Source organism: Candoia aspera, chromosome 5 (genome assembly GCF_035149785.1).
Source record: "Candoia aspera isolate rCanAsp1 chromosome 5, rCanAsp1.hap2, whole genome shotgun sequence".
Lineage (NCBI taxonomy): Eukaryota > Metazoa > Chordata > Lepidosauria > Squamata > Boidae > Candoia > Candoia aspera.
Genome location: NC_086157.1, coordinates 92303048 through 92330234, shown reverse-complemented (window position 1 = coordinate 92330234; position 27187 = coordinate 92303048). Strand labels below are relative to the sequence as shown.

The 27187-nt window shown below is 34.0% G+C and overlaps 1 protein-coding gene across 1 annotated transcript in view; it reads left to right on the top strand.

Annotated features, from left to right (window-relative positions):
- Nucleotides 1–26935, top strand: part of PDS5B (PDS5 cohesin associated factor B) — a 76184-nt gene extending 49249 nt beyond the window's left edge. The window contains exons 15-35 of the mRNA XM_063305702.1: nt 2916–2964; nt 3985–4124; nt 4206–4321; nt 6861–6966; nt 9231–9391; nt 10149–10272; nt 10426–10584; nt 13315–13383; nt 14851–14987; nt 15508–15631; nt 15786–15990; nt 17422–17536; nt 17697–17829; nt 18316–18435; nt 19033–19095; nt 20186–20331; nt 22158–22257; nt 22595–23061; nt 23150–23251; nt 23471–23609; nt 24325–26935. Coding sequence (XP_063161772.1) covers nt 2916–2964; nt 3985–4124; nt 4206–4321; nt 6861–6966; nt 9231–9391; nt 10149–10272; nt 10426–10584; nt 13315–13383; nt 14851–14987; nt 15508–15631; nt 15786–15990; nt 17422–17536; nt 17697–17829; nt 18316–18435; nt 19033–19095; nt 20186–20331; nt 22158–22257; nt 22595–23061; nt 23150–23251; nt 23471–23609; nt 24325–24360 — 2811 coding nt within the window. The 3' untranslated portion in view covers nt 24361–26935. The remainder of the gene's footprint in view (nt 1–2915; nt 2965–3984; nt 4125–4205; nt 4322–6860; nt 6967–9230; nt 9392–10148; nt 10273–10425; nt 10585–13314; nt 13384–14850; nt 14988–15507; nt 15632–15785; nt 15991–17421; nt 17537–17696; nt 17830–18315; nt 18436–19032; nt 19096–20185; nt 20332–22157; nt 22258–22594; nt 23062–23149; nt 23252–23470; nt 23610–24324) is intronic.
- Nucleotides 26936–27187: the final 252 nt, after the last annotated feature.

Below are 27187 nucleotides of genomic sequence, written 5' to 3'. Positions count from 1 at the left end.
TTGCATTTCACCCATAAGTTTCATTCTCTGAAGTTTCAGTAATGTCTACAAAAATATTTGCGTTAAGGCTTCTGATTTTTTTCTGTTTGCTTTCCATACTTTTATGGAAAACAAACTTTATGCAGTTTTATAAAAACACTACAATCTTTGGAGTTAGTGTAACTTGATCTATTCCTTCCTCTATTTACATGCTTGTTGTTGGGTTCCTCCACATCCTGCTTACCACTCCCATTCCCATTTCCTGTCCTTGGTGTCATATTATTTTATGTACTTTCTTCTTTCTGCCCCCCAGAATTCAGTTTGAAGACCTTTGGATCAGATTTGAAAGGTGCTTTCCAAACATTTTCCTGGTTCTTTATGAATTCAGTCCATCCCTTGTCAGGAATCCCTCATCTCAAATAAGTCCTATTATCAAAGAATTGAGAGTGTTCCCATTAGCATCATCTGCATAGCTAATTCCAGATTCTTCTCTTGCTTTCTAGATCATGTCCTTTGATAAGAAAAAGTATTTAAAAAAACGGTGTTTCCACCTTTTTCACTGTCCTGCTAGTTCTTGACAACACCCTTGCAGTGTCTTCATGGCTATGTTTGTGTTTGTTCCCATGTGGATCAGTAGGTAGGGATATTTCTCAGTGGGCTTAAAGCGTCTTTAGAATATTGCCATTACATCCAAATGACATGACTCAGGGAAGTATCACATCTTATCTTGACAAATGTCTGGCCAGCAGATGGCTGGTTTATTTTCTTTTAGTAGGAAATCTCTGCTACCAGTTATTGTTCCCTCTTCTTTGGGGCAGAGACAGGAATCTTATGGTAACTGCTTTCTATCCAGGGGTGCATAAACATTATGAACAATGTGACCACAGAATCTGTTTTGAAGTTCCAGAATGTAAGAGCTCCCATGCTTGGGCATTTGTGTCAACATTCCTCCATCTCATGTCCTCTATGCTTATCTTTATTCTGTATTCTGGGAGTCTCTGGTAATATCCTTCTGCGAGTGCTTCCAGTGTCTGATTCAAGAATTCTCCATCTTGCCTGACAATTTTGTCTACTGGGAGTGTAGTCAGTCTGTATTTCTGGCATCTGTAGTTCCTGTTTTTTTGGGAAGGAAAATGAACATGGAATATTCTCTGCAGGTCAAGAGAGCATTTCATCTGTATTCTGCTGATGAACAGTAGCTCCTTTTAATCTTCCCTGACAAACTCCTGTTTCTCCTTGTTTGCTCCACAGCCTCATTTGTTTCAGTATTCCACCAAGTATCCTTTTTCATACTTCCTGTTAGGGTAACTCCACAGATTTCTGTGGCATTCCGTGCCAAGCAGCTTCTACATCCTCTTCTAGGTAAGATCCAGTCTCTAAGCACTACCTTGCAAGCCAGTATATTGTTGCTTATGTCCCACCGACTAGGAGTTAAAAGCATTGTACTAACATACTCAGTGGATGGACACACACAAACATTCACACTCTCTTACTTGAAAGGGTAACCTGCATAAGATTTCAAGGTACTTTACTATTGTGAAACAGAGGAAGTATAATAAAAGATGAAAAGTAGATTACCAATCTTATTAGCTAGCTACTAAGACTCTAGATTACCCACAGTTTGAAAACTGTTAGATTTAAATGATATTTTTACTGTTATGAACTTCATTATAGAATTTAACAATATTTTAATATTTATATTTAAAGATTTTCCATGATAGTTTCTTAAAGTACTTTGATTTTGTCAATGGCCACATTATCAAAAAAAAAATTTCCATCTGTCTTTAGCTACTGAACTTCAAAGATAGATAGATAGATAGATAGATAGATAGATAGATAGATAGATAGATAGATAGATAGATAGATAGCCTGTTCACTCAGAAATAGACAGACAGGATTGTAGTATCTATAGATCTTCAGGGGTTTGAAGTGCAGCAGCATACTCTATGGCAGTGTTTCTTAATCTTGGCAACTTCAAGATGTGTGGATTTTAACTCCCAGAATTTTCCAGTCAGCATACTGGCTAGGGAATGCTGGCTAGGAAATTCTGGGAGTTGAAGTCCACACATCTTAAACTTGCCAAGTGTTTTTCAACACTACTTCTATGGAGTAAGGTTTTGCTTTTTGTCAAAACCTAGCTTTATATTGTATTCAGTTTGTGGTTAGATCAGTCTCTATCTGATCCATACCAATTTTTTTACATGTTCCTTCTTATGTCTATTCCATCATGTTTCCCATCAGTGATGTAAAATAAAAATGAAAATTTACCATAGTTTTCATCATTTTTCATCATTTTTAAAACCGATTCAGCAGGTGGCAGCACCTAGCTGACCTTTGCTAATCTCAGAAACTAAGCAGGATTGGATGGGAGACCACCTGAAAACTTCAAGGCTATAGGCTAGATTATAGCATCCCAAAAAAGTCAGTGGCAAACCACTTCCATAATGGTGCCAAGAAAATCACATGGATATACTTACTGAAAGTCAAGCTTTACTTGAGAGTGTCTTTTTGTTTATTTTTCAATATTGTATATATAATGGCTTGTTTTAAATGAGTACATATTTTAGGATATTTTTATTGTTGATTTTTGTTGTGGCCTTTTTAAAAATAAGTTGTAGACTAGCCTGGTGCTTTCTGTGGAAAGGATGCAAAAAAAAAATCAATGAATGCACTAGATATTTTCTGCTATTTTTGAGCCAAGAACTGTTTTTCAAAATTGCAGTAAAAATAATTGATTTTTGTGTGAGTTACAAATGCAAATCAGTCTGGTTCACTTGAAAATACAGATCAAACGAACTAAACTGTTACACACTTCTGGTTCTGTATAATTTATTTATTAATGTAAAGGAATGATGTTACCTGTTAGTAAAAGAGTGTGAAGTGTTAAATTGTATTATAAGGTCTGTCATTGAAGACCATTTGCTTTTAATTTCCAGACAGATGCCAGCAGTAAAGCTATATTTTCCAAAGTGATGGTTATAACAAGTAAGCTTTTTTCTATGTTTTAAGTTTAATACTTGAGAAAATTTTACTTCTGTACTGATACTTTCATTCAGCTTTTTTCTAACAACTTTGAGGAAGTGACCTTTGAAATGGATTAAAGCAAGTTGTATAAAAACTAATGTTATCTTGGGACCTAATACAATTAATGTATCAAAGCACTAATAGGATTACAGTTTTTGGTTGGTTTGGATGGAACAGAGATAGGAGAAAAAAATTTTCAGGATCTGTCTCCTAATGTTTTGAATATTTTGTGTGGAATTATTAAAAATATTCAACACTGTGTTCCATGTTTGTATATTACGATTAGAACTACTAACAAAATTATCTAGGCTATAGATCTATCGTACTGCATGTTCCTCTGTTGGAGGTTGTTTTGTTTTTAACAAAGGCAGATATAATCTATATTGGATAGCAACTGATTAGGTAAATCTTGCTAAGAAACAATATTTTAACATCTTTTTAATGTTACGTTAGCTTGTCCCACCTGCCCACAGGCCTCTGGGATTATTTATAATCTAACGAAATATATTCCAGTCTTGTATCTATTTATTTAGTTCTTTATGCTGCTTCAGTCACATACAACTCTAAGCATGGATCTTTTTTTGCTTGCTTTGTGGTGAAAGTTTTAAAGTTTAGTCAAGGAAGAGAAAAATATTTGGCTTCTGTGTGATAACCTGTATTTTCAATTTCTTTGGAAAGATATTAGGGTTTGACAGGGGAAGAATGGTAACGGTAACTCAGAACTACTTTTCTCTCACTGGTATTGACACCAGAACCCTTCTCTTGTTTCACAGCTATGTGAAATAGTTTACACTTCTCTTTACTTTATGGAATTATTGTTGAATTTATTAAGAGATAATTGCATAAATATTTGTGCCTTGGTATACCTCTAGTGATTTATTTTGACTTACTTTATGTTGTATTCTATCAGTAAAGAATACCACTTGTAGTTACAGGGCTTTTTTCTTCTATTGACCATAATCTTGTTTTATTTCCATAAAGGAAATTTGCCAGATCCTGGTAAAGCACAGGATTTCATGAAGAAATTCACTCAAGTTCTGGAAGATGACGACAAAATAAGAAATCAGTTGGAAATGCTTGTTAGCCCAACTTGTTCATGCAAACAAGCTGAAGGATGTGTGGTAAGAATAGACATTAAAATATAACTTATTTGGAGCTATTAAATTGTCTGTCTTTTAATGTGCTCCTAATTACTATTGCAGCGTGAAATTACAAAGAAGTTAGGCAATCCCAAGCAACCTACAAACCCTTTTCTGGAAATGATAAAGTTCCTTTTAGAGAGGATAGCTCCTGTACACATTGATACCGAATCTATCAGGTATTTTTTTTCATTTCTGTTGGAGTTAAAATTAAGTGAAACTAAGAAAATAAATTCTATAAAAATGGCTTAATATTGTTAGCAAGGTGTAGTGTTTCCCTTATTGAATCTTATATTGTAATGTGTTTTATAGGGTGGGGCAAAAAATGATCTAAGTAATTAGTGAAGGAAGCAAATTGGGGAAATTCTAGGGATGAGGGCCAAACATATTCTTGATATCATTTGAGGGCTTATGATGGCATTAGTGTCCTTTTTCTAACATTATTTTGCTTTTTGTCAAAGTGACAAGGGAAGGGAAAGTTTAGTCAAGGAAGAGAAAAATATTTGGCTGCTGTGTGATAACCTGTATTTTCAATTTCTCTGGAAAGATATTAGGGTTTGACAGGGGAAGAATGGTAACGGTAACTCAGAACTACTTTTCTCTCGCTGGTATTGGCACCCTATATAATACCAAACAAGAAAATTAAAGAAACTGATGTTATCACTCACCATCTCATTAAGCATTCCTCTCAAATGCTGTGAAATAGGTTTGGTTCAACAGATATCAAATAGGTGAACCTCCAAATTCATCTATTGGTAGTGGGGAATTAGTTATAACTGATTTTAAAGAATTGAAGTCTTACACGTAAACTAAAAATCTGAACATGACAAAGAGTATATCTTAATCTTAGCGATCATTAAAGAAGTAAATCAGTAAGGTGAAGTAAAGCGATGAAGAGATCCAGTAGGACTAGCCAGTATAACATGAATTAAACATGTCTTTCAGAGAGACTAAGCAACCATTCATTATCTTAGCTTTGAATTCCTGTATCACCCAATGCAATTGGATAAATTTTATTTATTTATTTATCAAATTTTTATGGCTGCCCATCTCATTCAAAGTAAATTTGGGCAGGGTACAATAAAACCAAAATTAAAACATTCAGTAAAATCAGTTAAACAATAAACATATATAAAAACAAATAAAGCAAGATCACAAGAGGGAAGACATTACATATAATATAGCCAGCACAATTCTCCCTCTCACTAGGGGATCCCCAGGTTGTTGGAAAATCCAACTTTTAAGAGCTTTCCAGAATGTTACAAGGGTTGGGGCCAACCTCACCTCAGGAGGAATGAACCTCCAGAGAGTGGGTGCCACTGCAGAAAAGGCTTACCTCCTAGGCCCCGTCAGATAAAACTCTTTCGCAGATGGGGCCTGCAACATGCTCTTCGTTCTGGACCTGGTGGGACAGGTAGATGTAATCAGGAAGAGGTGGTCTCTCAAGTAACCAGGCCCCATGGGGACTTTAAAGGTCAAAACCAGCACTTTGAATTGAACCTGGAAGCAAACCAGCAGCCAATGCAGCTCACAGAGCAGAGGTGTAATGTGTGTCCTTCTAGGGAGCACACATAACTGCCTATGCCATTGCATTCTGCACCAGCTGAAGCTTCCGGATACTCTTCAAGGACAGCTTCATGTACGGCCTGTTGCAATAGTCCATTGGGTGGTGACCAGGGCATGTTGAGCAGAGCCTCATGATCCAGGAACACGTGCAACTGGCACACAACACAAAGTTACACAAAGGCCCTCCTGGCCATGACTGCCACCTGCTGATCGAGCAGGAGTTGTGAGTCCAGAGGGACCCCCAGATTGTGCACCGGGTCTGTTTGGCGCAGTGCCACCTCATCCAGTACCAAAGATAGTAAAGTCCCAGATTCAGAAGGCCCTAAAACCCAGAGCCACTCAGTCTTGCCAGAGTTATAAATGGCTTACAAGTCTTCCCACCTACAGGGTCTTGGTAGGCAAATCAATGAGGCAAGATTCCTGAAAGAAAGTTTTGAAAACCACTGCCTTAATTCAAATAGTTGTCTTTGCTGTGTCAAAGAGAACTGGATTGATCACTGAAAGCTTCATGTTAAGAATTTCTTTATACATTTCCTAGAAAAGTTTAGCATAACCTTCAAAGTTAAATTTTCAAACCACCTGGAGATTAGGGTGGATTTTATTCTTTACTGTTAAATAATAATACAGAATTATCCAAAATAATCATAATATGAAATAGATAATATATTGATTTGATGATCAAATACTTTCACAATTAAAAACGTTAGTTCTTTGATTGGGTGGTTTGCTGATTTGATTGATTGATTTGATTTATATCCTGATTTCCTTCCGTTGTTCAGAGCAGTATACATTTCTCCTACCAAATTTATCTACACAGCAACAATTCTATGAGGTAGATTGGTTAAGAAATAGTGCATGACACAAAATCACCCAATGAATTTCCATAGGTGAATGTGGAGTTGAACTGGATCTTTTGGATTCTGAGTCCAATCTGAGCCCAGTAGCACACAGAATGATAAAACTATCAATTCAGAGTCAGAGTTACTTAATTTTGTACACATAGTATTAGCAAAAATAAAAATGTATATCTTAAATATGTGCTATTATTCTATTAAAAAAGGAAAAAGTATGTCTTGCTGAATTATACTGCTTACAGATGATCACTTATTAAATAGAATGCTCAAGATGATTCTTTATTAATTCATTTATTAGTGCCCTTATTAAACAAGTGAACAAATCCATAGATGGAACAGCAGATGATGAAGATGAAGGTGTTCCTACTGATCAGGCAATCAGAGCAGGTCTTGAATTGCTTAAGGTAACATTTTCTATTTAGAAAGCACTATAGTAATTTTCTATTATAAATATGAGAACTATTTTTAGAAAAAAAACTAAGAATGCTATTAAGTATTAAGTCTTTCACCACTTGGACTTTTTATCTTTACTCTTATTTATACTATTTATTATTGTAATTTTATACTGTATATTTTATGATTGTTGTTTTAATTGATTGTTGTAAACAGCCCGATGGGAGGAGATGGGTGGGGACAAATTGGATGAATAAATAAATAAATAAATAAGTATAATAACAAGTGACTTTCATGAAATGGTGGACGAGGAGAGGAAGTAATTCTGAAGTTGATCTCTTGTCATAGGCTGACATCTAGCTTTGCAATCACCTCTGTCGATTGCAATCGCCTCTATCCAGCATATAAGTGTCATAGGCACTTATTAGAGTGGTCTGCTCCATAATATTTAGAAATCCAGATTATTTTCTCACCTTAAGATTTTTCTGGCTCATATGGTCAGCAGTTCATTTTTACTGAAGAATTGGAGGTAATAATTTAAGCAAGGTGATAGAATATGAATTTGTACAAAGTTGAATGTGATCAAACATAAGTAAAAACTTTTTAGCCGTGAACAATGTTGCCATGAAACTTTGTGTACATATCAGGATCAGCAATACAATGCAGAGATATCCAACATAGGTTTTTTAAAATATTTTTTATCTTGCCTTTATTATTTTTATAAATAACTAAGGCAAGGAACATACCTAATACTCCTTCCTCCTCCTATTTTCCCCACAACAACAACTGTGAGGTGAGTTGGGCTGAGCGAGAGTGACTGGCCCAAGGTCACCCAGCTAGCTTTCATGCCTAAGGTGGGACTAGAACTCACAGTCTCCTGGTTTCTAGCCTGGTGCCTTAACCATTAGACCAAACTAACCTAGTTTCCTGGAACACTGAAATTAACATGGTAAATATCTTACCAATCTCACTTGTTTCAGGCAACAATGCCAAAAATTTCATGCAGCCTTTTGGGCAATGTTTAAAGTTTAAAAATTACTTTTGGCACATCTGTAAGTTCAGACAAAATGCCCTCCCAAATGTCTGAAAATGTTGCCAACTTCTGGGGCATGCAGTGATCACTTTGTAAATAAAAATAACTTGCCTCCACTCCAGCTGAGACATTATCAGGGTCAGTCGAGTTATTACTAAGGCTTTTTATATATTAAATGAATAATTTAATATCTCTATGTTTCTTGCATAGACAATAGATGAGTAGCATAATTCTGTAGCCAATACAAAGATAGCTACTTGTTTTGATTCACTGTATTTCTGATACTTTGTTTGAAAAGTGAAAACAGTATAGCTTTGGTTAGCTTAATGTAAAGCAGTTAAACAACTTGAAATCAGATTTAGACTATTGCATCAACCATACTGGTGAACACATTTAAGCTGCAGTTACTTCCTGTCCATAACATGTTCTTAAGTATTAGAGATGCACAGTCTTTTTCAAATCAGAGTATACTTGGACTTCGAATTTAATTAATTTTAATTTAAAATATGTATTATTTATTTATGTATTTTAAATACCATGTTCATTGTTAAATATTCCAATTTGGAGGAAATGAGTCATTTATTAAGTTAAAATTATTTCTCTCCATATATTTAATGATTTCCCCTTCACATTCAGAATTACAGTTTGGATATTTTTCAAGCTTGATTGATTGATTGATTATGTACCATCAAGTCATTTTCAACTCCTAGCGACAACATAGACAGATTTTGTCCATGACAATCTATCCCTAACCTTTCAGGTTTACAAACAGTGCACTTATCACTACTGTGTCCATCCACCTTGCTGCTGGTTGTCCTCGACCTCGTCTTCTCGAGGACAGCTTGAAGGAATCATAAACACAGGTAGTCCTCGTTTAGCAGTCTGAATTGGGACCAACAACTCGGTCGTTAAGCAAAGCATTCACTAAGTGAAACCATGACTGTGATTATGATCTTACTGCAGCTTTCCTTTGCCTTACAGACCTGCAAATGCGAGGATTGGCTATAAAGTTACTTTTTAATCACCGTTGTAACTGCAAATGTTTGCTAAATGAGGACTGCCTGTATAGCTCATTAGATCTGTACATAGGCCTTTTCGATATTATAATGTGGAACAGGGGTGTTTGGTGTTTATCCATAGATCCATAAAGATGTGTCAAGATTGAGTCAATGAAATATATTCAGTCAGCATAGATTAACATAAGAATGATTTTAAAATCCCCTTTAATCCTTACTCTTGCAGGTTCTTTCATTTACCCACCCTATCTCATTCCATTCAGCTGAAACATTTGAATCTCTCCTGGCCTGTTTAAAAATGGATGATGAAAAAGTAGCTGAAGCTGCATTACAGATTTTTAAGAACACAGGAAGCAAAATTGAGGAAGATTTTACACACATCAGATCGTGAGTTAATTCTATACTCTGCTGAAGGCTAAACAAATATGTATATTTAAAGTATACTTATGCATATTTAAATAGCATTCCTAAATGTTTGCCTAGCAAGATCAGTGCACTAGGTAGATAAGATTTCACTTCACCCATTATATTTTTAGCAGCTTCCCTTCAGGCTTCTGTTACTGGAATTTACGTTGTCTTTAGTGCTGAGGAATGATGACGATTAAAAAGAATGAAATCATGTATATGAAGTTATCTTTATGAACTAGAGGTACTGTCCTAGATTTTCAAAATTGTACTTTAAAAAATTAGCGTGTTATTGTATATATAACCTGTTAAAATTTTTATAGACTAGGGTTATGGATGCCTCAAAAATGATTTAGAAGAGGTTTGGAACTTGAGTGAGCAGAGCTCCTGTTGATTATTTGTTAAAGGAACCACATCTTTTGTAAGGCTTGCACAGAATCAGCAGAGAGGTGCTGCCCATGTGCAACTGCAATATTGGACACAGATAACCACTCAGAGTGATTAAGCTGAAGCAGATTATGTTACATACATACATACATGGGTTGATTGTTGAAGTTTTTGTTTGGTGGGTCACCATTTGCATCATGAATATTGAAATGAAAATTACATCTTTGTATGTGGTGGTCAACCCATTGCCTTAAAACATTTGGAAATTACTATGTTTTTAACAGATCCAGCCATGGCAAACATAATATGCAATGTGATTACTTTTATATATTTATATTTTTTTAACTTTTAGAGCTTTGCTTCCAGTTTTGCACCATAAAGCTAAAAAAGGTCCTCCTCGACAGGCCAAATATGCTATTCACTGCATCCATGCAATCTTCTCCAGTAAAGAAACACAATTTGCACAGATATTTGAGGTAATTTTTAAAAAGTTTTTATATTCATAGTGCATTTATAGAAAATTCTTGAAGAATTTTATTTTGAAGGGTTTAAAATATTTTTAAACATTCTCAGTTGACTGTTCTTTAAGGACATATCAATGTTAACATTTACCATCATTTATATTTTAGCCACTACATAAGAGTCTCGATCCAAGCAATCTGGAACATCTGATTACACCACTGGTTTCCATTGGCCATATAGCCTTGTTGGCACCTGATCAATTTGCTGCCCCACTGAAATCTTTGGTGGCTACATTTATTGTTAAAGATTTGTTAATGAGTGACAGGGTAAGAATTTTTTTTACTTGTTTTTTGCAGTAAAAATTTAAAGAAAAAAATAGTAAAATGTCTCTATATTGTACATTGTATTTTGTTCATTTAACATGAGAAAATAAGTATACAATTCTCAGTTTGTCCAGCATACTCAGCTAAGTAGCCATAAGATGTGAACTTCCCCAAGGACAATGAACAGCAGTGAAGATAAACCAAGAATGTAATAAGTTCCTTGAAAAATATTAAATTGAATTTTTCGTCCTGTTTACTCCCTTTCTTTCCTTTTTCTAGTAAAATAGGTCCATGCATTTTGTGTATACAGTCCTATTCTATAAATTAATGTGTAGTTGTAATAGTACCTATTTTAATCCAGCCAGCCCCAACCTGGTTACCACCAGTTGTTTTGGATTCACATACAGACATGGCCACAAGTATTGGTACCCCTCCACTTTTCCCCAAAGAAACCCAATTTGCTGTTGAAATTGCCACAATTATTTGTATCATCCCCCATTCTTTATTCTGTAGTCCATAGAGCAGACACTTTGCTTTTGATATACGACTTAACATATTCCTGTAAATAATAAATGAAAATAACATGGACATAATTATCAGTACTCCTTAGAAATTAAAAGACATTGCTGGATTTTAGTGATCTCTCAAGCAGACTATTTAGTTAAAATCACAGGTGTCTTCAATCTTATACTCAGTCACTCAGCCTGTTTGGAGAAAAGTACTCTTGTGTTATTGTGTAAGGCACAGTGAACATGGACAAGGGAAAGACAAGCAGAGAGTTGTCCGAGGAGGAAAGGAAGAATGTAATAGCTAAGCATGGTAAAGTTAAAGAGTACAAAACCATTTCCAAAGAGCTTCATGTTCCTGTGACCACTGTTGTTAATATTAACAAGAAGTTTAAGGTAGGGACACCATGGGACAGTAGTCAGCCTCTTTGGATGTCTCTGTAAGAAGAAAATTGATCCCTGGTTGATTCAAATGGTGGAGAAAGAACAAGGAAAACTTCAAAACAGATCCTGGCTGACCTCCAAGATCAAGAACAACAGGGTCAAGTTACACCATCCATTGCTATCTGACTGAAAATGGCTTCCATGGTAGAAGACCCAGGAAGACCTCACTTCTGAAAGCCAGACACAAAAAAGCCAGACTGGAGTTTGGTAAAATGCATGTTGACAAGCCACAGTCCTTTGGACAGATAAAACAAAATTAGAGCTTTTTGGTAAGGCACAGCAGCTCTGTATTCACAAAAGAAAATGATGCTTTTAAAGAAAAGAACACCATCCCTACTTTGAAACATGGAGGAGACTCCATAATGTTAGGGGATTGCTTTGCTGCCTCTGGCACTGGGTGCCTTGAATCTGTGCAGGGCACAATGAAGGTTATCATAGCATTTTGGAGCAAAACTGTTAGAAAGCTCTGTCTCAGTACAAGTCATAGGTTCTCCAGCAGGATAATGACCCAAAACATGCATCTAAGAGAATACAAGAATGGTTGAAAAGTAAACATTGGAGTGTTATGAAGTGGCCTGCTATGAGTCCTGATCTGAATCCAATAGAATGTGTATGGGAAGAGTTGAAACTCATAGCTGGGAGAAGGAGACATCAAACTTAAGACAACCGGAACAGTTTGCTCAAGAAGAGTGGGACACGTTGCCGGTTAAGTGTAGAAATGTTGAAGTCTTTGTTCAGAGCTACAGAAAGTGCTTGATTTCAGTTATTGCCTTAAAGGATGTGCTATGAAATATTAGGTCATGGTACCAATAATTATGTCCATGCCATTTTCATTTGTTTTATTATTTACAAGAATATGTTAAGTCATACATCGAAAGCAAAGTATTGCTGTATGGACTATGGAATGGAGAATGGTAGATGCCATTTACTTGTGTCAGTTTCAACTTATTCCATGGCAAATTGGAATTCTTTGGTTAAAACTGGAGGCATACCAATACTTTCAGCCATGTCTGTAATCACTTGTTGTCCAGCATATTTGGAGGCCACCAGATTGGGGAAGACTGTTATAAATGCTTCTCTGAACATTATCTCTCACACTGTTTTCTTACTAAAACATAATATGAAACAAATATTCTGCTGCTATTATGACTTGCTTCTACTTTTGGAGGAGGTGAATATTAGTTTTTTTAAGATTAATCTGTTCCAGAAAGTATCCCAAAAATCGAATGCAAATATCTTTAATTCATAAACTAAATCTCATTTTCATGGTCAAAGTAAAAGGTCTAGCAGGGTTTCAGTATCTTCAGAGTATTTGCTGGTTTGCTCCAACCATAAAGAAATTATGTTAAGCTGTTTAATGGGTAAGGTATTCAGACCAAACTCCTTAATACCAGATTTCAGTCTATATTAGAGAGCATAAAATACCAATATTAAATCTGTGTCAAAAGATGAACTAGAGAAATAATAACTACAACAAAAATTGTTAATGGTTACTTATAATAACAGTTATTGTAGCACTAGAAGCTATAACACTTGAACTGTCAAAATAGCTGAAGAAAATAGAATTATTTGACCTTCAAACATCCACTTTCTAAAAACAGCTTTGCTTGAAACCACTTATATGTTATGGAGATATTTGGGCAATTCTTAGGCTTTGGAGAAGCTTGAATTATCCCTAAACCACCAGCATTTTCTATGCATTTTTCTGGGGAGGATGCATAAATAATAAAAACAACCATGTTATTTATGATGCTAAAGTAGTAACTGATATAATTTGTTTCAGGTGCCAGGGAAAAAAACAACTAAGCTATGGGTGCCAGATGAAGAAGTTTCTCCTGAGACTCTTGTAAAGGTACATTACATAAAAGCCTATATTTTCATAATTATCTTGATTTCATCTATTTAAAGTGCTATTTTTAGTCTTATTTTCAAAACATGATGTAACTACAGTAGCACATTTTGATTTACTTTTTTGGACTAAAAATGAAATAACATTGTGTATAATATATTACATAGAGTATAATGTATTGATAAAAATTACATATTATTGATACTCTGTTAAAATATTAATTTGACATTTGCATGCATTTCTATTTTAAATAGTCATTGCAGCAATAATCAGCCTTCTATTTTATTTTCATATGGTCTTTGTTACAGAGACCAGTTCTAGACATTATCCATTTTAAAGTGAGATGGCTCACACTTAAAAGTATATGGCTAAAAGTATAATATGGAGCAATGTAACTTTTGTCCTGTAGTTGTGGACTGGCTTGACCTTAATGTTTGGATTCTTAAAATACAATGGAATTTGCAGGTACAGAAAACTACAAATGTTCTGTTGGCTTACATCTTCTTCAGAGTAAAAATTTATCAGAAAACTACTGCTCTGTATTTTTGGCCTAGCTTGTTCTGGGAATTTGTTCTTTCAAATTTAATTTAGGATTTTTGATAAAACTCTTTGTTTTAATAACATAATGACCACCATCAATAATGTACACAAGTGTAACTTGATGAAAAGATCTACAGTATGTTTTGCTACTGTGTGCGAGGTCCCCTTAGCCCTATGTTGTGTAATGTCTTGTTCAGTAGTTTATGAAGTAATACTAGAGCTCTGCCTTATTCACAAAAGTGCCACGTATTACAGTTATTATATAGTCTCCATTTGCAGTCTCCAACATACTCTTCAGAATTGAATCCATAGCCCTCTTCCAAATTAAGTAGAAACAACTGCATAGCACTCCTGGTTATAGAGTAAACAGACACTACCACAGTGTCACTGTATTCTGCTTTTTTCAAACTTGTGGTGTGCTTTGAAGATAAACAGCAATGCTTGCTGTATTAGAAATAACACCAAATAAATGATTAAAATTCATGTATTTCATTTGTTTATTCAATTTCGGTGTCACCCTACTCAAGGGTGGTTTACAATAAAAGGCAATATAAAAATAACAAACTACATAAAATAGAAACAGATGGGAAATCTGGAAGAAGAGCCAGGTCTTTAAGGCCCTCCAGAATGCTATCATGGTGGGAGATCTTTCCCTAATGATGTGGATCTTTCCCCAGTGATAAGGTAGCAGCATGATCCATGTAGAATATTAACAGTTTACTTTAAAGTAGAACAAAGAGCACGAATCACCTTCCAGTTTGGTTTAAAGAAAATAAAAATTTTAAACTTTCATATTTATCTAGTTATATTTTTTATGATAATGCTTTTGGAAAAAAATATCCTGGTTCAAGATGAAATTTCTGGAGATGTTATAATGATCTAGTAAGTGTGATAAAATTTGGCTTGATTATTTGTTAACATTTATTTCAGATTCAGGCCATCAAGATGATGGTTCGATGGTTACTAGGAATGAAGAATAACCACAGTAAATCAGGAACATCTACATTAAGGTTGTTAACAACAATCTTGCACAGTGATGGAGACCTTACTGAACAGGGGAAAATAAGGTATATAATTAATATTTTTAAAACAGCATTACAAATTTTTTTTAAATAATACAGGAAATGAAACTATGTTATCCATTCTATGCATGAAACCAGAATATCTTGGGTTATATTGATGAATCTGGTAACTATAGTTTCCAGTTTCAGCAAAAAGCCTTGCTGCTTAGAAATAGTAGTAAATAAAGAACAAAAATGAGAATATTTCCCATATGGTGTGATAGATTCACTGTGCAAGTACATAGGATGAGGAACAATTTACTTTAAATGAGATGAAACTAGATATTGTGATTGATGGGAAATTCTTGATTCATCTTAGTGAATGCAGAGAAGATGGACAGGCAAAAAATATTTCAGTTAAACAAGATGAGATAGCTCATTATCTTCTTAAATATTATGTATATTCAAAGGTAGAAATGCTCACTATATTCAATATACCTAGTGATAGCAATGAGGAAATAAGCAAAAATGCCTTCAATAAATTAGCCAAACACTAACTAGTCCATATCTTCTATTCATTTTTCAGCAAACCTGATATGTCTCGTCTAAGGCTAGCTGCTGCTAGCGCTGTTGTCAAGCTGGCACAGGAGCCTTGTTATCATGAAATCATCACATTAGAACAGTACCAACTGTGTGCATTAGCCATCAATGTAAGAACATTGAAGGAATGGTTGTTAATTAGCATTACCTCTATGCTTATTATAGATAAATTTCAAATTATTATAGCAAGCAGTTTGGCTTTATATTTTCTAAAGCAGATATTGAAGAGGCACAGTTATATAAAATTCCTTTTCTTCTTTTTAGGATGAGTGTTACCAAGTTAGACAAGCATTTGCTCAGAAACTTCACAAAGGTCTATCGAGACTTAGGTTACCACTGGAATACATGGCTATTTGCGCATTGTGTGCAAAAGACCCAGTAAAGGAGAGAAGAGCTCATGCCAGACAATGCCTAGTAAAAAACATAAACGTGAGAAGAGAATATCTGAAGCAGCATGCAGCAGTTAGTGGTAAGAAATCTTGGAGCACTAGCAGAGTCATTTAAAGTGCAACAATAACACCATGTCCTCATCACACTTGAATTTATTTTCTGTACCAACTATACACAGTTTGCCTTAAAAGCTTTCTGGAAGAGGAAGAATGTGGTTGTGAGATAGCAAAATGATATTGATTGCATTGGGTTCTGATTTGCTTCTAAACCCAATTCAAACTGCTGATTATTCTTTTTTAAAGCTATGCTTTCTTTGGGTTTATGATAGCAGTCTTCTCTTGTGTGAACCCTCCCAATGCTAGTATCATCCTGTTCTTTCTGCATCCCACTATCTTGTGAGATGCATAAAGCAGAGCCCTATCAGTGAGAAGCACCTACATTATGATTCTGCATTTATGAAAGATGATCAAAGCTGTTGTGTGAGATCGGAGAGCAGGTCCAAACAACTTTGAATATTCTGTCTAGTGGTTTCTTGTTTGTTGTGATCTTGCTGCTATTTGATCTTAGTTCTTGTTTGTTTTGGTTCTGTAACTATAACATTGATTTCCTATTTAATTAGTGTTTTGTTTTTATATTAAAGTGGTGTGTACTGTCCTGGTAACTCGATTTAGGAAAAATACAACATTAGTTTATGAAATAAACATGAATTGCATTATTTTAAATTTGGTTCTTTCCAAGGCTCTGCACTCCATGCCTTTTAACAGCATAATACATGTCGATTGAGCTATTTCACTTCTTAATGCAACTTCTCAGAATCAATGCAGAACTTTCCTGTGTACTATCTCTAGTTTTTATTTAAAGTGGTTTTGTTTTTAATATTCACTGACAACAAAAATATCCATAATGGGTATTAAGCAATTCTGCGCTTATCTCTGTTTATTCAGGAATGTGAGAATGCTTTCTGTCCTGCTGTGAGGCATGTTTCTCTTAATATCTAAACATGTTGTAAGCCTAGTCACATTAAAAGAAAATCTTGTGGATTTGCCTAACACAAATTCATACCACCTTAATGTGGTTACAATTTGATTTTCTGTAACTTGTTTTCAAGCTTTTCTACAACATCTTTAGTTGCTTGCAAATTAGGTGGCTTAAATAAATAAATGCATCCATGGCTTAAATAAATAAATGCATCCATCCATCCATCCATCCATCCATCCATCCTTCTAGCAAATTCATGGCAAAGAAAGGATTTCAAATCAAGGAACTGTTTAAACTAGTACATGTAAGTTTCAGGGCATGCTGCTTGTGCATTGAAGTTATGTATTTATCAGACTAGTTTTTCTTGAAGTTTAAATGTTTTCTGTACATGATGCCTGTCTCTTTTAACTATATTATGCAGCTGAAGATAATTTATATTCTAATGTATATTTAATGTAAAAGTCTCCTTTCTTTGATTACGGTTGTAATGGTACATCCAAATGTTACAATTTTTCTTAATTTGCACTTTCAGAAAAACTATTGTCACTTCTACCAGAGTATGTTGTTCCATATACTATCCATCTTCTGGCACATGATCCTGATTATGTCAAAGTCCAAGATATTGAGCAACTAAAAGACATTAAAGAGTAAGAATTTCCTTAAAAATAAAATATTATGTCACTTTATATTAACATACTAATTTATATTTTATACTACCTGTTCTGCACAACTAAGATAATTACTTTTTTCAAGATTCAATACCTAATTTATTCTCCTGGAAAATCAGCTCTATTTATGTTTCTTCAGATGTCTGTGGTTTATACTAGAAATACTGATGGCTAAAAATGAAAATAATAGTCATGCATTTATCAGAAAAATGGTAGAGAATATTAAACAGACAAAAGATGCTCAAGGACCTGAAGATGCAAAAATGAATGAAGTAAGTTGTACTGAGTATTGCTAATATCTATATAGACATAGTGAATATCTATCTATCCAGGTATTAGGTCAATGAAATTGGTTGTATATAAATAATTAGTTCTCTTGTACTCTGACAGTTGGGCTTCTACATAGTTTGTGGGCATAGTCTGTCCAAGAATATAAGGTATAAAACAGAATTAAATATAATGTCTATGATAGTTTCTGTGATAGGTGTTGTATTCTATGATAACCAGCAGAAATTAGCTAAGTTGCTGTGATAGTATAGACTGTTTATATATACTCTAATTCTCCAGACAATTGTAAAGCTTTTTCATTTGGTATAGTATAACATACTTCTGAAGGAGGAAATAGGTAAGTTTATTTCATTTGATATTAATGTAGAATTTTGACTCAAACTTAGGGTTCTAAATGATTCCTGTTGCCCTTTCAGGTGTTTGGTTAATAGTGTTTTCTGACAGTATACAAATCACTCTCTCTCTTTCAGAAACTTTATACAGTATGTGATATAGCAATGAACATCATTATGTCAAAGAGCACAACGTATAGTTTGGAATCTCCCAAAGACCCTGTACTACCAGCTCGATATTTCACTCAACCTGACAAAGTAATGTGATTTTTTTTTCTTAGAAATTTCATTGGAACTATTAGTGTTTTTAAAGCAAACATTTCAGACTGTGTAGCTGTGTAATCCTAGGACTACAAATTTAATGTGACATGAAATGCATTGTGTGGTTTATTTATTTTTATCCAGCTTTTCTTTGGGGTCAGCTCAAAGCCACATACATATCCAGTGCTTCCACCTCCTCTTTTCTCCTCAACAAAGACCCTGTGAGGTGGGTTTGGCTGAAAAAGAGTGACTGGCCTAAAGTCACCTAGCTGGCTTTCATATCTAAAGGAGGACTAGAAATAATGGTCTCCTGTTTTCTAGTCCAGTGCTTTAACCAATATACCAAACTGGATCTCAGTAAACTATAGTCCACAAAAGTTTTCATGACAAAGATTTTTTAAAAAAAATTTAAAGTGCCAGAAGACAATTTATAATTTTCTTGTGCGCTACTCTGCCCTTAGTTGTGTATCAATTATGAAATTAAATAATTTAATATTAGTTTTATAGTTAGCTATGCAACTGCGTATCAATTACGCATTATTTGTTTAATCTTTAAGGCTGGAATCTTATCTACATTTTTCCTTTCCCTTGCAGAATTTCAGTAATACCAAAAACTATCTGCCTCCAGAAATGAAATCATTTTTTACTCCAGGGAAGGTGGGCATTTGCATATATTTACTTAGGACTTGCATAGAATAATTTTGTTTAACCAAAATAAAATACCGTCCTTACAGTAACAGTTACTTTAAAATTATATATTAGAATGAGGATTGTTGATTTTTTCTGTTTATTAATTCATAATTGACTATTTACTGCAAGAAAAATTCAGAGATGTTCACAGGTTATAAAAACATAAAACAATTCAGTTATAAAACCAAAACAACAATGAGAAATGAATGCCTTGTTCGGAGAGGACAAAAATTAGGCATTTTTGTTTATTTGTGGAAAGCTTTTAAAAGACGGGGAACATCTAGAGAAAGGCCCCTGACAGATACCTAATTCATGCAAGTATGTATGAGAAAAGGTAGTTTCATGTATATAGGTGCAATTTGACTAGATTTGATAAACAGTTTTATAGCCGATGAAGTGTTTTCAAAACTATTAACACTTCAGTTTTTAAAACACTTCATGGCTGACAATCTGTTTCTGAATAAGCCATGCTAACTATTCTGTTTTGCATTTTAAGGGAATATCTTGCTCAAGTAAAAGATGAAGATTTTATCTTGATACTGCATTAGTTAGCTTACAAAAAAAGTTGCCTTTGATAAATTCATAATTCATAATTCTTTAGAAATATCATGTTGTGATATATATATTGTATAATTTTAAATACAGAAATCAATTTTTAAGGCTAAAAATTACTCTTACATGTAAGATTTTTGTATGTTAGTTCCTAATATAAATTTTCATGAATCCTAAGTCTGAACCAGATTGTAAATGGAGCAGAATTGCTTGGTTTATTTGATTAATCTTTTGTTGAGTTTGAGAAATCCTAGTTCATCCATCTTCTTTTGTTGTCCAACATTAATTTAGAGACTATCTGCCGGTTCTTTGATCATGGGTTCTGACATTGGCTAACATTGATTTAAAACTGATTTTTTTTAAAACTATGAATGTCTGTTAAAGAAGATACTCCAAATATTTTATAAACTTAGAATTTGGAGCTTTGTCTTTTATTTTAGAAAATATACTCATAATATTTAGACTATATAGGTTAAATGAATAATTATTTTGTTATCTTTTGCAGCCCAAAGCAGCCAATGTTCTTGGGGCAGTTAATAAACCTCTTTCATCAGCAGGCAAGCAGTCTCAATCCAAATCTTCTCGGATGGAAACTGTAAGCAATGCCAGTAGCAATTCAAACCCAAGCTCACCTGGAAGAATCAAAGGAAGGTAAGTAATACAAAGGTCACTAATAGTGTTTAGATAAACTTTTGCTTCTTCATATTAATATTACTTACAGAACAACCTTTTCCTTTGCGTTTGATGCAGCAAAATTCACAATTAAACTACTAAAACAAGAAATAAAAAAATATCTGAAATAGCTATAATTGGTTAATTATCTTCCTCCCTACACTTTGTCCTATATTTGTATATGGTCTTACATCTTTTATTATAGTAGCTTGTTGCTTTTATATCATTCTATATTTGTTTCTTCTATGATTTTCATTTCTACATTTGTTAAATAAATAAAATGAATGAATTAGCATAAGTGATACTCTTTAGTTCAAAAGATAATGTAATAATAAGGCACTGTGTTAACCATGTTGAAGAATTATACAGCATGAATGGTTAATTTGTTTTAATCATTGTATTACACCATTGTATTTTTACATAGGTTCAGATAGCAGTTTCTCCATAAACTGTACTAGGTTGCTTTGAAAACTATTTTTTTCCAAATTAACTTGGTAAATGAAAAATGGTTCTTTAAAAGAGAAAATGCTATATTAATTGATACAAAATAGTTCATTAAAACTGTATTTTGGCTGACTTAAATTGATCTGGATTGCATGTTACTAATTACACATTTTGTTAATTACAAAACAGGTTTGCACACTTCTTCCTCTTCTGCCTCCTTTCTTTTGAATGGAAAAATTCTAAGCTCTAAACCTGCTAATTATCTTGATTGCAGACTGTGTTTGTAGCTGACTGGGATATAAACTGCAACAGTATAATAATTTTGTTTAGATTCAGAAAGAGATGGCAGAATTTGTATGAAACAAGGAGAAAATATCTTTTAGCCCCAGATCTGCTAAAGAATAATAAAACATTAAACAATGTTTGGTTTGCATCTAGTTTCTGACACATTTAAATACTGTACAGTAATAGTTTGCTGTTCATTTACTGTTGGATAATCCAGTGTATTCCTGTGATGTTTAAAGGAGAGAACAGTTCAGGAACATAGTGTAATTATTCTGTTCTACATAGAAATATTAGAAAGGTAGAATACGGCATTTTTTGGCTTTCTATATAGAGGAAGTGTTATTCACTTCTCAGGAAAAGAAGAACACTATAGTAATAGAGAAGTGTGTTTGTTTGTGTATGCCTTTGATTCAATGTTGACTCCTGACGACTGCCTGGACAAGTCCTTGCGGTTTTCTTGGCAAGGTTTTGGAAGCAGTTTGCTGTTGCCTTCTTCCTAGGGCTGAGAGAGAGTGACTGACCCAAAATCACCCAGCTGGCTTTGTGCCCAAGGTGGGACTAGAACTCCCATTTTCTAGCCTGGTACCTTAACTACTACACCACTATATCTAGTTCAGGGTTGAACTGTGGAGTCCTTTGTGCTGTCTCAGTTTGGTTGTTTGCTTGTAAACGTTTCATTACCCAATTAGGTAACATCATCAGCTAATGAGCATGGTGTTTGCTCCCTTCATTTTGCTCCCTTCATTATCCTTTCAGGTAATGAAACGTCTGTAAGCAAACAACCAAGCTCAGACAGCACCACAGACTCCACAATGACAATGTAGTTTATCAGTGAAAATACAGTGTAAGGAAATCTCCCTGCTTCCCTGACCTTGGATGGCCCAGTTCTCTCTCATAATGATAACGGATATTTTTGAGGCAGAAATTATATAGATGAAAAACAACTTCCTGATAAAAATAAGTGTAATCTTAATTTTTTTGCTTTGTATTTTACCTTGAAGTTGTTGTCAATTTTCAAAGTAGAAGCAGCTAAATTAATGAATTTTTAATACTGTTGTCTATTTTAATTATAATAGGCTTGATAGTGCTGAACTAGACCACAGTGAAAATGAAGACTATACAATGACGTCACCTCTGCCAGGAAAGAAGAATGACAAAAGAGATGATTCTGAAATTGTAAGAATGAATAGCATTGCTTTTCAATTAATTTTAACATTAAAAATTTTAATAAATAAAAAGGTTTTATTGCAAGCACTCAGCAATGTGGCTATCTTATTATCCAACTGAAGGCACAAGGTTTGGGAAGAGTGCCTTAAAACATATACTTCCTTAAAGTTCTTTATTCTGCCCTTCAGGTCAGTTTTTATATTATTATGCCATAAAAAATACAATTTTTGAGTATTAAAATATAGGATTTTTTTCAGCTTATTTGTGGAATGATTTGTTAGTATTTTCGTATAAATAAGATCTAGACAAATTTGATGGATGTAGTAATGATCTCTTTCTTCCTCAGTCAGAGATGGAAAAGCCCAGAAGTAGAAAGAAAATGATTACAGATCCTGAAGAGAAGTTGGGTATGGATGACCTGAGCAAATTAGGACAAGAACCAAAGCTTAGAAGTGGTCAGCGAGGAAGAAAAAGAGCAGCAGTTATTTCAGAGTCTGTGGAACCCCAGTGGTCAGAGGAAAAGAGATTAAAAGAGAGTATCTTAGAAAGTGAAGATGAACAAAACAGCCCACCAAAGAAGGGAAGAAGAGGGCGACCCCCAAAGGCAGCGACAGGAAGCACACAGAAAGAAGAATCAACAGTAAAAACGTCTAAAAGAGGGAGAAAAAAAGCTGCACCAGTTAAACCTATAGAGGGGGAGGAAGAAGTGGAGGAGGAGGAAGAGGAGGAGGAGGAAGAAGAAAGGCAAATAGACAGCATAGAACAGAAGTCAAAAGGTCGGCAGTACAAAGCACCAAAAAAATCACAACAAAGGTAAGTCCTTTGTGCAGTAGTCTGCTATTTAACTTTAAGCTTTTTAAATTTAAATTGTCAAGGTGACTTGGATATCCTTCCAAAACAGATCTGAATCATCAGAAGTAAGTACAGCTGAATCCAATCAGTCTACACCACAGAAAAGACGAGGAAGACCACCAAAAATTCCACCTTCTCAGCAGAAGAAAGGGTATGATGTGATGTCAGTCTAACAAGGGGTTCATTAAATTAATTTTTAAAAAATGTTCCATAGCTCTGAAGATCCTGTCAGAACTATAAGGTTCACATAAAATAACAGTTTAATATTGCTTAGATGTTAAGATGGTCTCTAATCCTTTCCCCAAATCTTTCTTCATTGCTTAAACTTAAAGTGTTTAGTGATCACTAGGTTTGTGGCTTTCCATTTTAGAGGAGCTGGACGATCAAAGCAAACAGCAAGCAAAGAAAATGAATCTAGTGAAGAGATGGATGCATTTCAAAGTAGTTCTCCCATTCAAGATATTCCCCAAGAAGTAACAATGGAGGAGGAAGAAGTGTCCTCAGTCAGAGTAAATATACGTTTATGCACACAGATTCATATGTATGGTTATGCATTTCATATTGATGAAGCCTAAAGTTTGTTCTTCAGTAAAATGCTACCTTAAATATTACTAAATATGGCAAAGGAGAATTGCCAGTTCCCATTTTAAAAGTGAGATGATTTCTTTTGGGAAGAAATAGGCAATCCATTTCAGGGAGTGCAACAAAATGTGGGGGGAAAAACATGCATTTCTTGTGTTTATTTTAAATCTCAGTGTTAAATCTCAGCCTTTATCCAGATGAAGACCTATACAGATTAAGTGGAAAATTATTTGTAAACATTTGACAGGTTCATCATCTTCTGGACGGTGCTTGATATAATTGATGCAACTGTGCATCTAAATGCAATTAAATTTCTTAGGAATTAGTGGGGCAAGCTTTTCTGCCTAGTACTTTTTGTCTGGTCATATAATGCAATGCATTAATCTAAATAGTGCTCACATTTAATGGCTGGTTTTCCTCAATGAATTAGTCAAAATGCAGATAAAAATGCATTTTCTACTGAAAGCAGGGTAATACAGCTAGCTAAGCTCTGAACATTTGCAGATTTTAAATTGTTGTTGACCTTGCATCCAATTTTTGTTTTAGACAGAACATATTATAGGTAGGTGGAAGACTATGTATATATGCAGACAACCATACCTGAATTGAAGCATCTAATTCTTGATTTGATGATTTTCTCAGGTGCGTCGGAGGACATCTAAAAGGGAAAGGCGATGAAGAGCCGTGTTACTGCCATTTTTAAATGATGTCATTGAAGAATGCTCTTATTATTTGTAAACCTTTAGGCTGAAGAAAGTTGTTGATGCTCACAGTGGGATTGCCGAAGAAATTAAATCACTCTTTATTTCCTGCCCTTGCTTTTGATGCTCCTAGGTCATGAGCATAATCCACACATATGTTTATATAATTAACTATGGGGTTTTGTGAAATGTAACGTATGCTGGCTATATAGACACATGAACTAAAAAAACCTGTCTGTAAATAATCCTTTTTTAAAAAAGTATTTCTGACTTTAAAGTGCTTGTATAGCTTTTATCACGGCTTTACACAACAGTACCAGACTGTTTAGTAGAGCTATTGATTTGAGAAAAAAAAAAGACAAAAAAAAGTACGAATGAGTATCAAGCAATATTTGTCAGTGTCTGTATTCTTATTTTTCTTGGCATTTAACTGTGAAAAAAATCACTTTGACAAAATAGTGACACTTGCTCTGACACTATTTGTTAGAAAATAAAAGAAAATACATTCTCTTTATGTATCTAATTCAGTGTTTACCTTTGGCAGTTGTCTGTCTTTGGAGGTGCCAAATTGCTTTTAAACAATGTGGGATAAAAATAATACATCCAGCTGCAGATGTGTGAAAGAAAAGTCTTTTTATGCACCTCAGTATTGATAACAGACTTCTCTGGACTTCTTGTGGCATTGAGCATTTAAAAAGAATTTAATATTTTAATTTTTAAAATGTGTTATTAAATAATGTAATGAGAGCTGATCCTCATATTTTCCTTATTAGTTTTTGTTAATCTGCTGTATCAATAAAATTCTGTAACTGAATTTTTAATAGTCTAGTATGTCAATGTGTATATTCCCTCCTGAACTTTATGTTCACAAAACAAATTATTATGTTATGAGACCTAATATCTGAGCTTTAGTGAAAATACAGGTTTTATTACCATGTAAAGTTAATCAGAAAATTTTATTGATGCAGTCTGTCTTTATAAAGCTGTTTTTCTTCAGAGCCAAGTGTTTTGTATATCACAGTAAGTTGCATGTTTATGAAAGAAATGTAATGGAATTGCAATGTAATTTTAAAAGTCTCATCTGGCTGTAAAAGATGCTACATTGCCTCATGAGAAAAAACTTTTACCAAGAGTCTATTGTACCTTGTTTTGGTTAACCAATATTTTTATTTTTGTGTGCTTGGATATGAGCATGGGCAGTTGGAAGGTTGGAGTAAAAAGAAATGTGTTTTCATTAGAATGATCAGTTGCAAAATATTTCAGTCAGGGTATTCAAAATTTGTATGGCGTTTCAATTTACGTTTTACCTTAAAGTGATTGAACTTTGTCTCTTGGGTAGAATTACAGAAGATAGAGGAAAAACTATTTTAAGGCATTGTTATATATGCAGTTTTGCAAACTGTGTTTGAACCAAAATGTATAGGTTACTATTTATGCTTAGCTGTGCACATTTTATAGTTTACTGTGCTGTTTTCCTCCTGTTCAGTAGCAGTACATGTGAGGAATTCAAGTTTTAACGTATTAATATTGTATCTCATGGAATAATGGAGCCTTGTCATAAATTAACAAAGACATCTATGTCATAATTCCAAGGGAATATATATATCCTGGGAAAAGATGAGACATTGTGGTGATTTGAAAACATGTTTGCAAGTATATTTTTCAGAGGAAAACCAACTTTTTTCTAAGCTTTTTTATTATAATTTGTATTGATTTTTTTTAAGCAGCAGCAATAGACAAAGGCAAACAGTTTGTGTTTATCAAGCTGTTCTACTTAAGTGCTTTTTCTAGTAGCTCTTTTAGCTAGTAATTATTGTTCTTGAGCTATATTGTATTTTTTATGCCCATAATTTTGGGTAACAACAATCAAAAAACAGCAGCTAAAGGTGGCTCAGAAGACTAGAAAATTCCCCACGCAATGTAACCTCAATGGTTCATAGAATTTAGCAGTGCAAATTAGAGTTTTTATATCTAGAAAATAAAAACATAATGTATGACATTATCTTCACTGATAACATTTCACTGACAGCATTTTACAGAGTATATCTAAACCATTTTATATGAAGTATGAAACATATTGAAACTGTTCACAGGCTTTTGAAGGTTTATGTGCATGAACACAGTCTGATCATATTTCCGAATATTGCTGAACATCAGTTAATCATAAGATGTTAATGTAAATTAAATCTATAATTTGACAATTTAAATGTTTATTTCTTGGAATATAATGTGTATTTGGGAAAGTAAGTGCAGATGGGATGATGTGTTAAACCTTTTTGGTTTTTTTCTCATACAAGTATATGAGCATATGTTATGTACTAACACTTTGGGATTTGCATACAGTAAATGCAGTAAAAATAATTCATAAAGAGACTGGATGCTAAGATTCAGTTAGTACTCATTGTGTTCAGTTTTATGGTATGTACTATATTAAACAAATTGAGCTCACTGTTAAAAGTTCAAGCATGAAATTCTTATACGATTACAGTTAAGTTACCTTGCTGCAGACTGCAGCCCTCGTATCTGCACGTATAAATTACTTTATTTTTAAATTGGCTATATTCTTTGAGTGACTGAATTTCCAGAGTTGACTTGTTTTTCTGTTACATTTTTTTTGTACCAGTTTCAAAAGATACAAATATGTTTGTCAAGTATTTAGATTCTAACACTCTTTTTGTAAGGAAAGAAAAAAAAAGTACTTCAGGCAGAAGACTGGAAGATGCTCAGAAGAAAGCGATTTTAGTGCAAACATTTTCCTACCATTAGATCCTCCTGCAATGAGCCCTCCCTCCTACACTGATGAA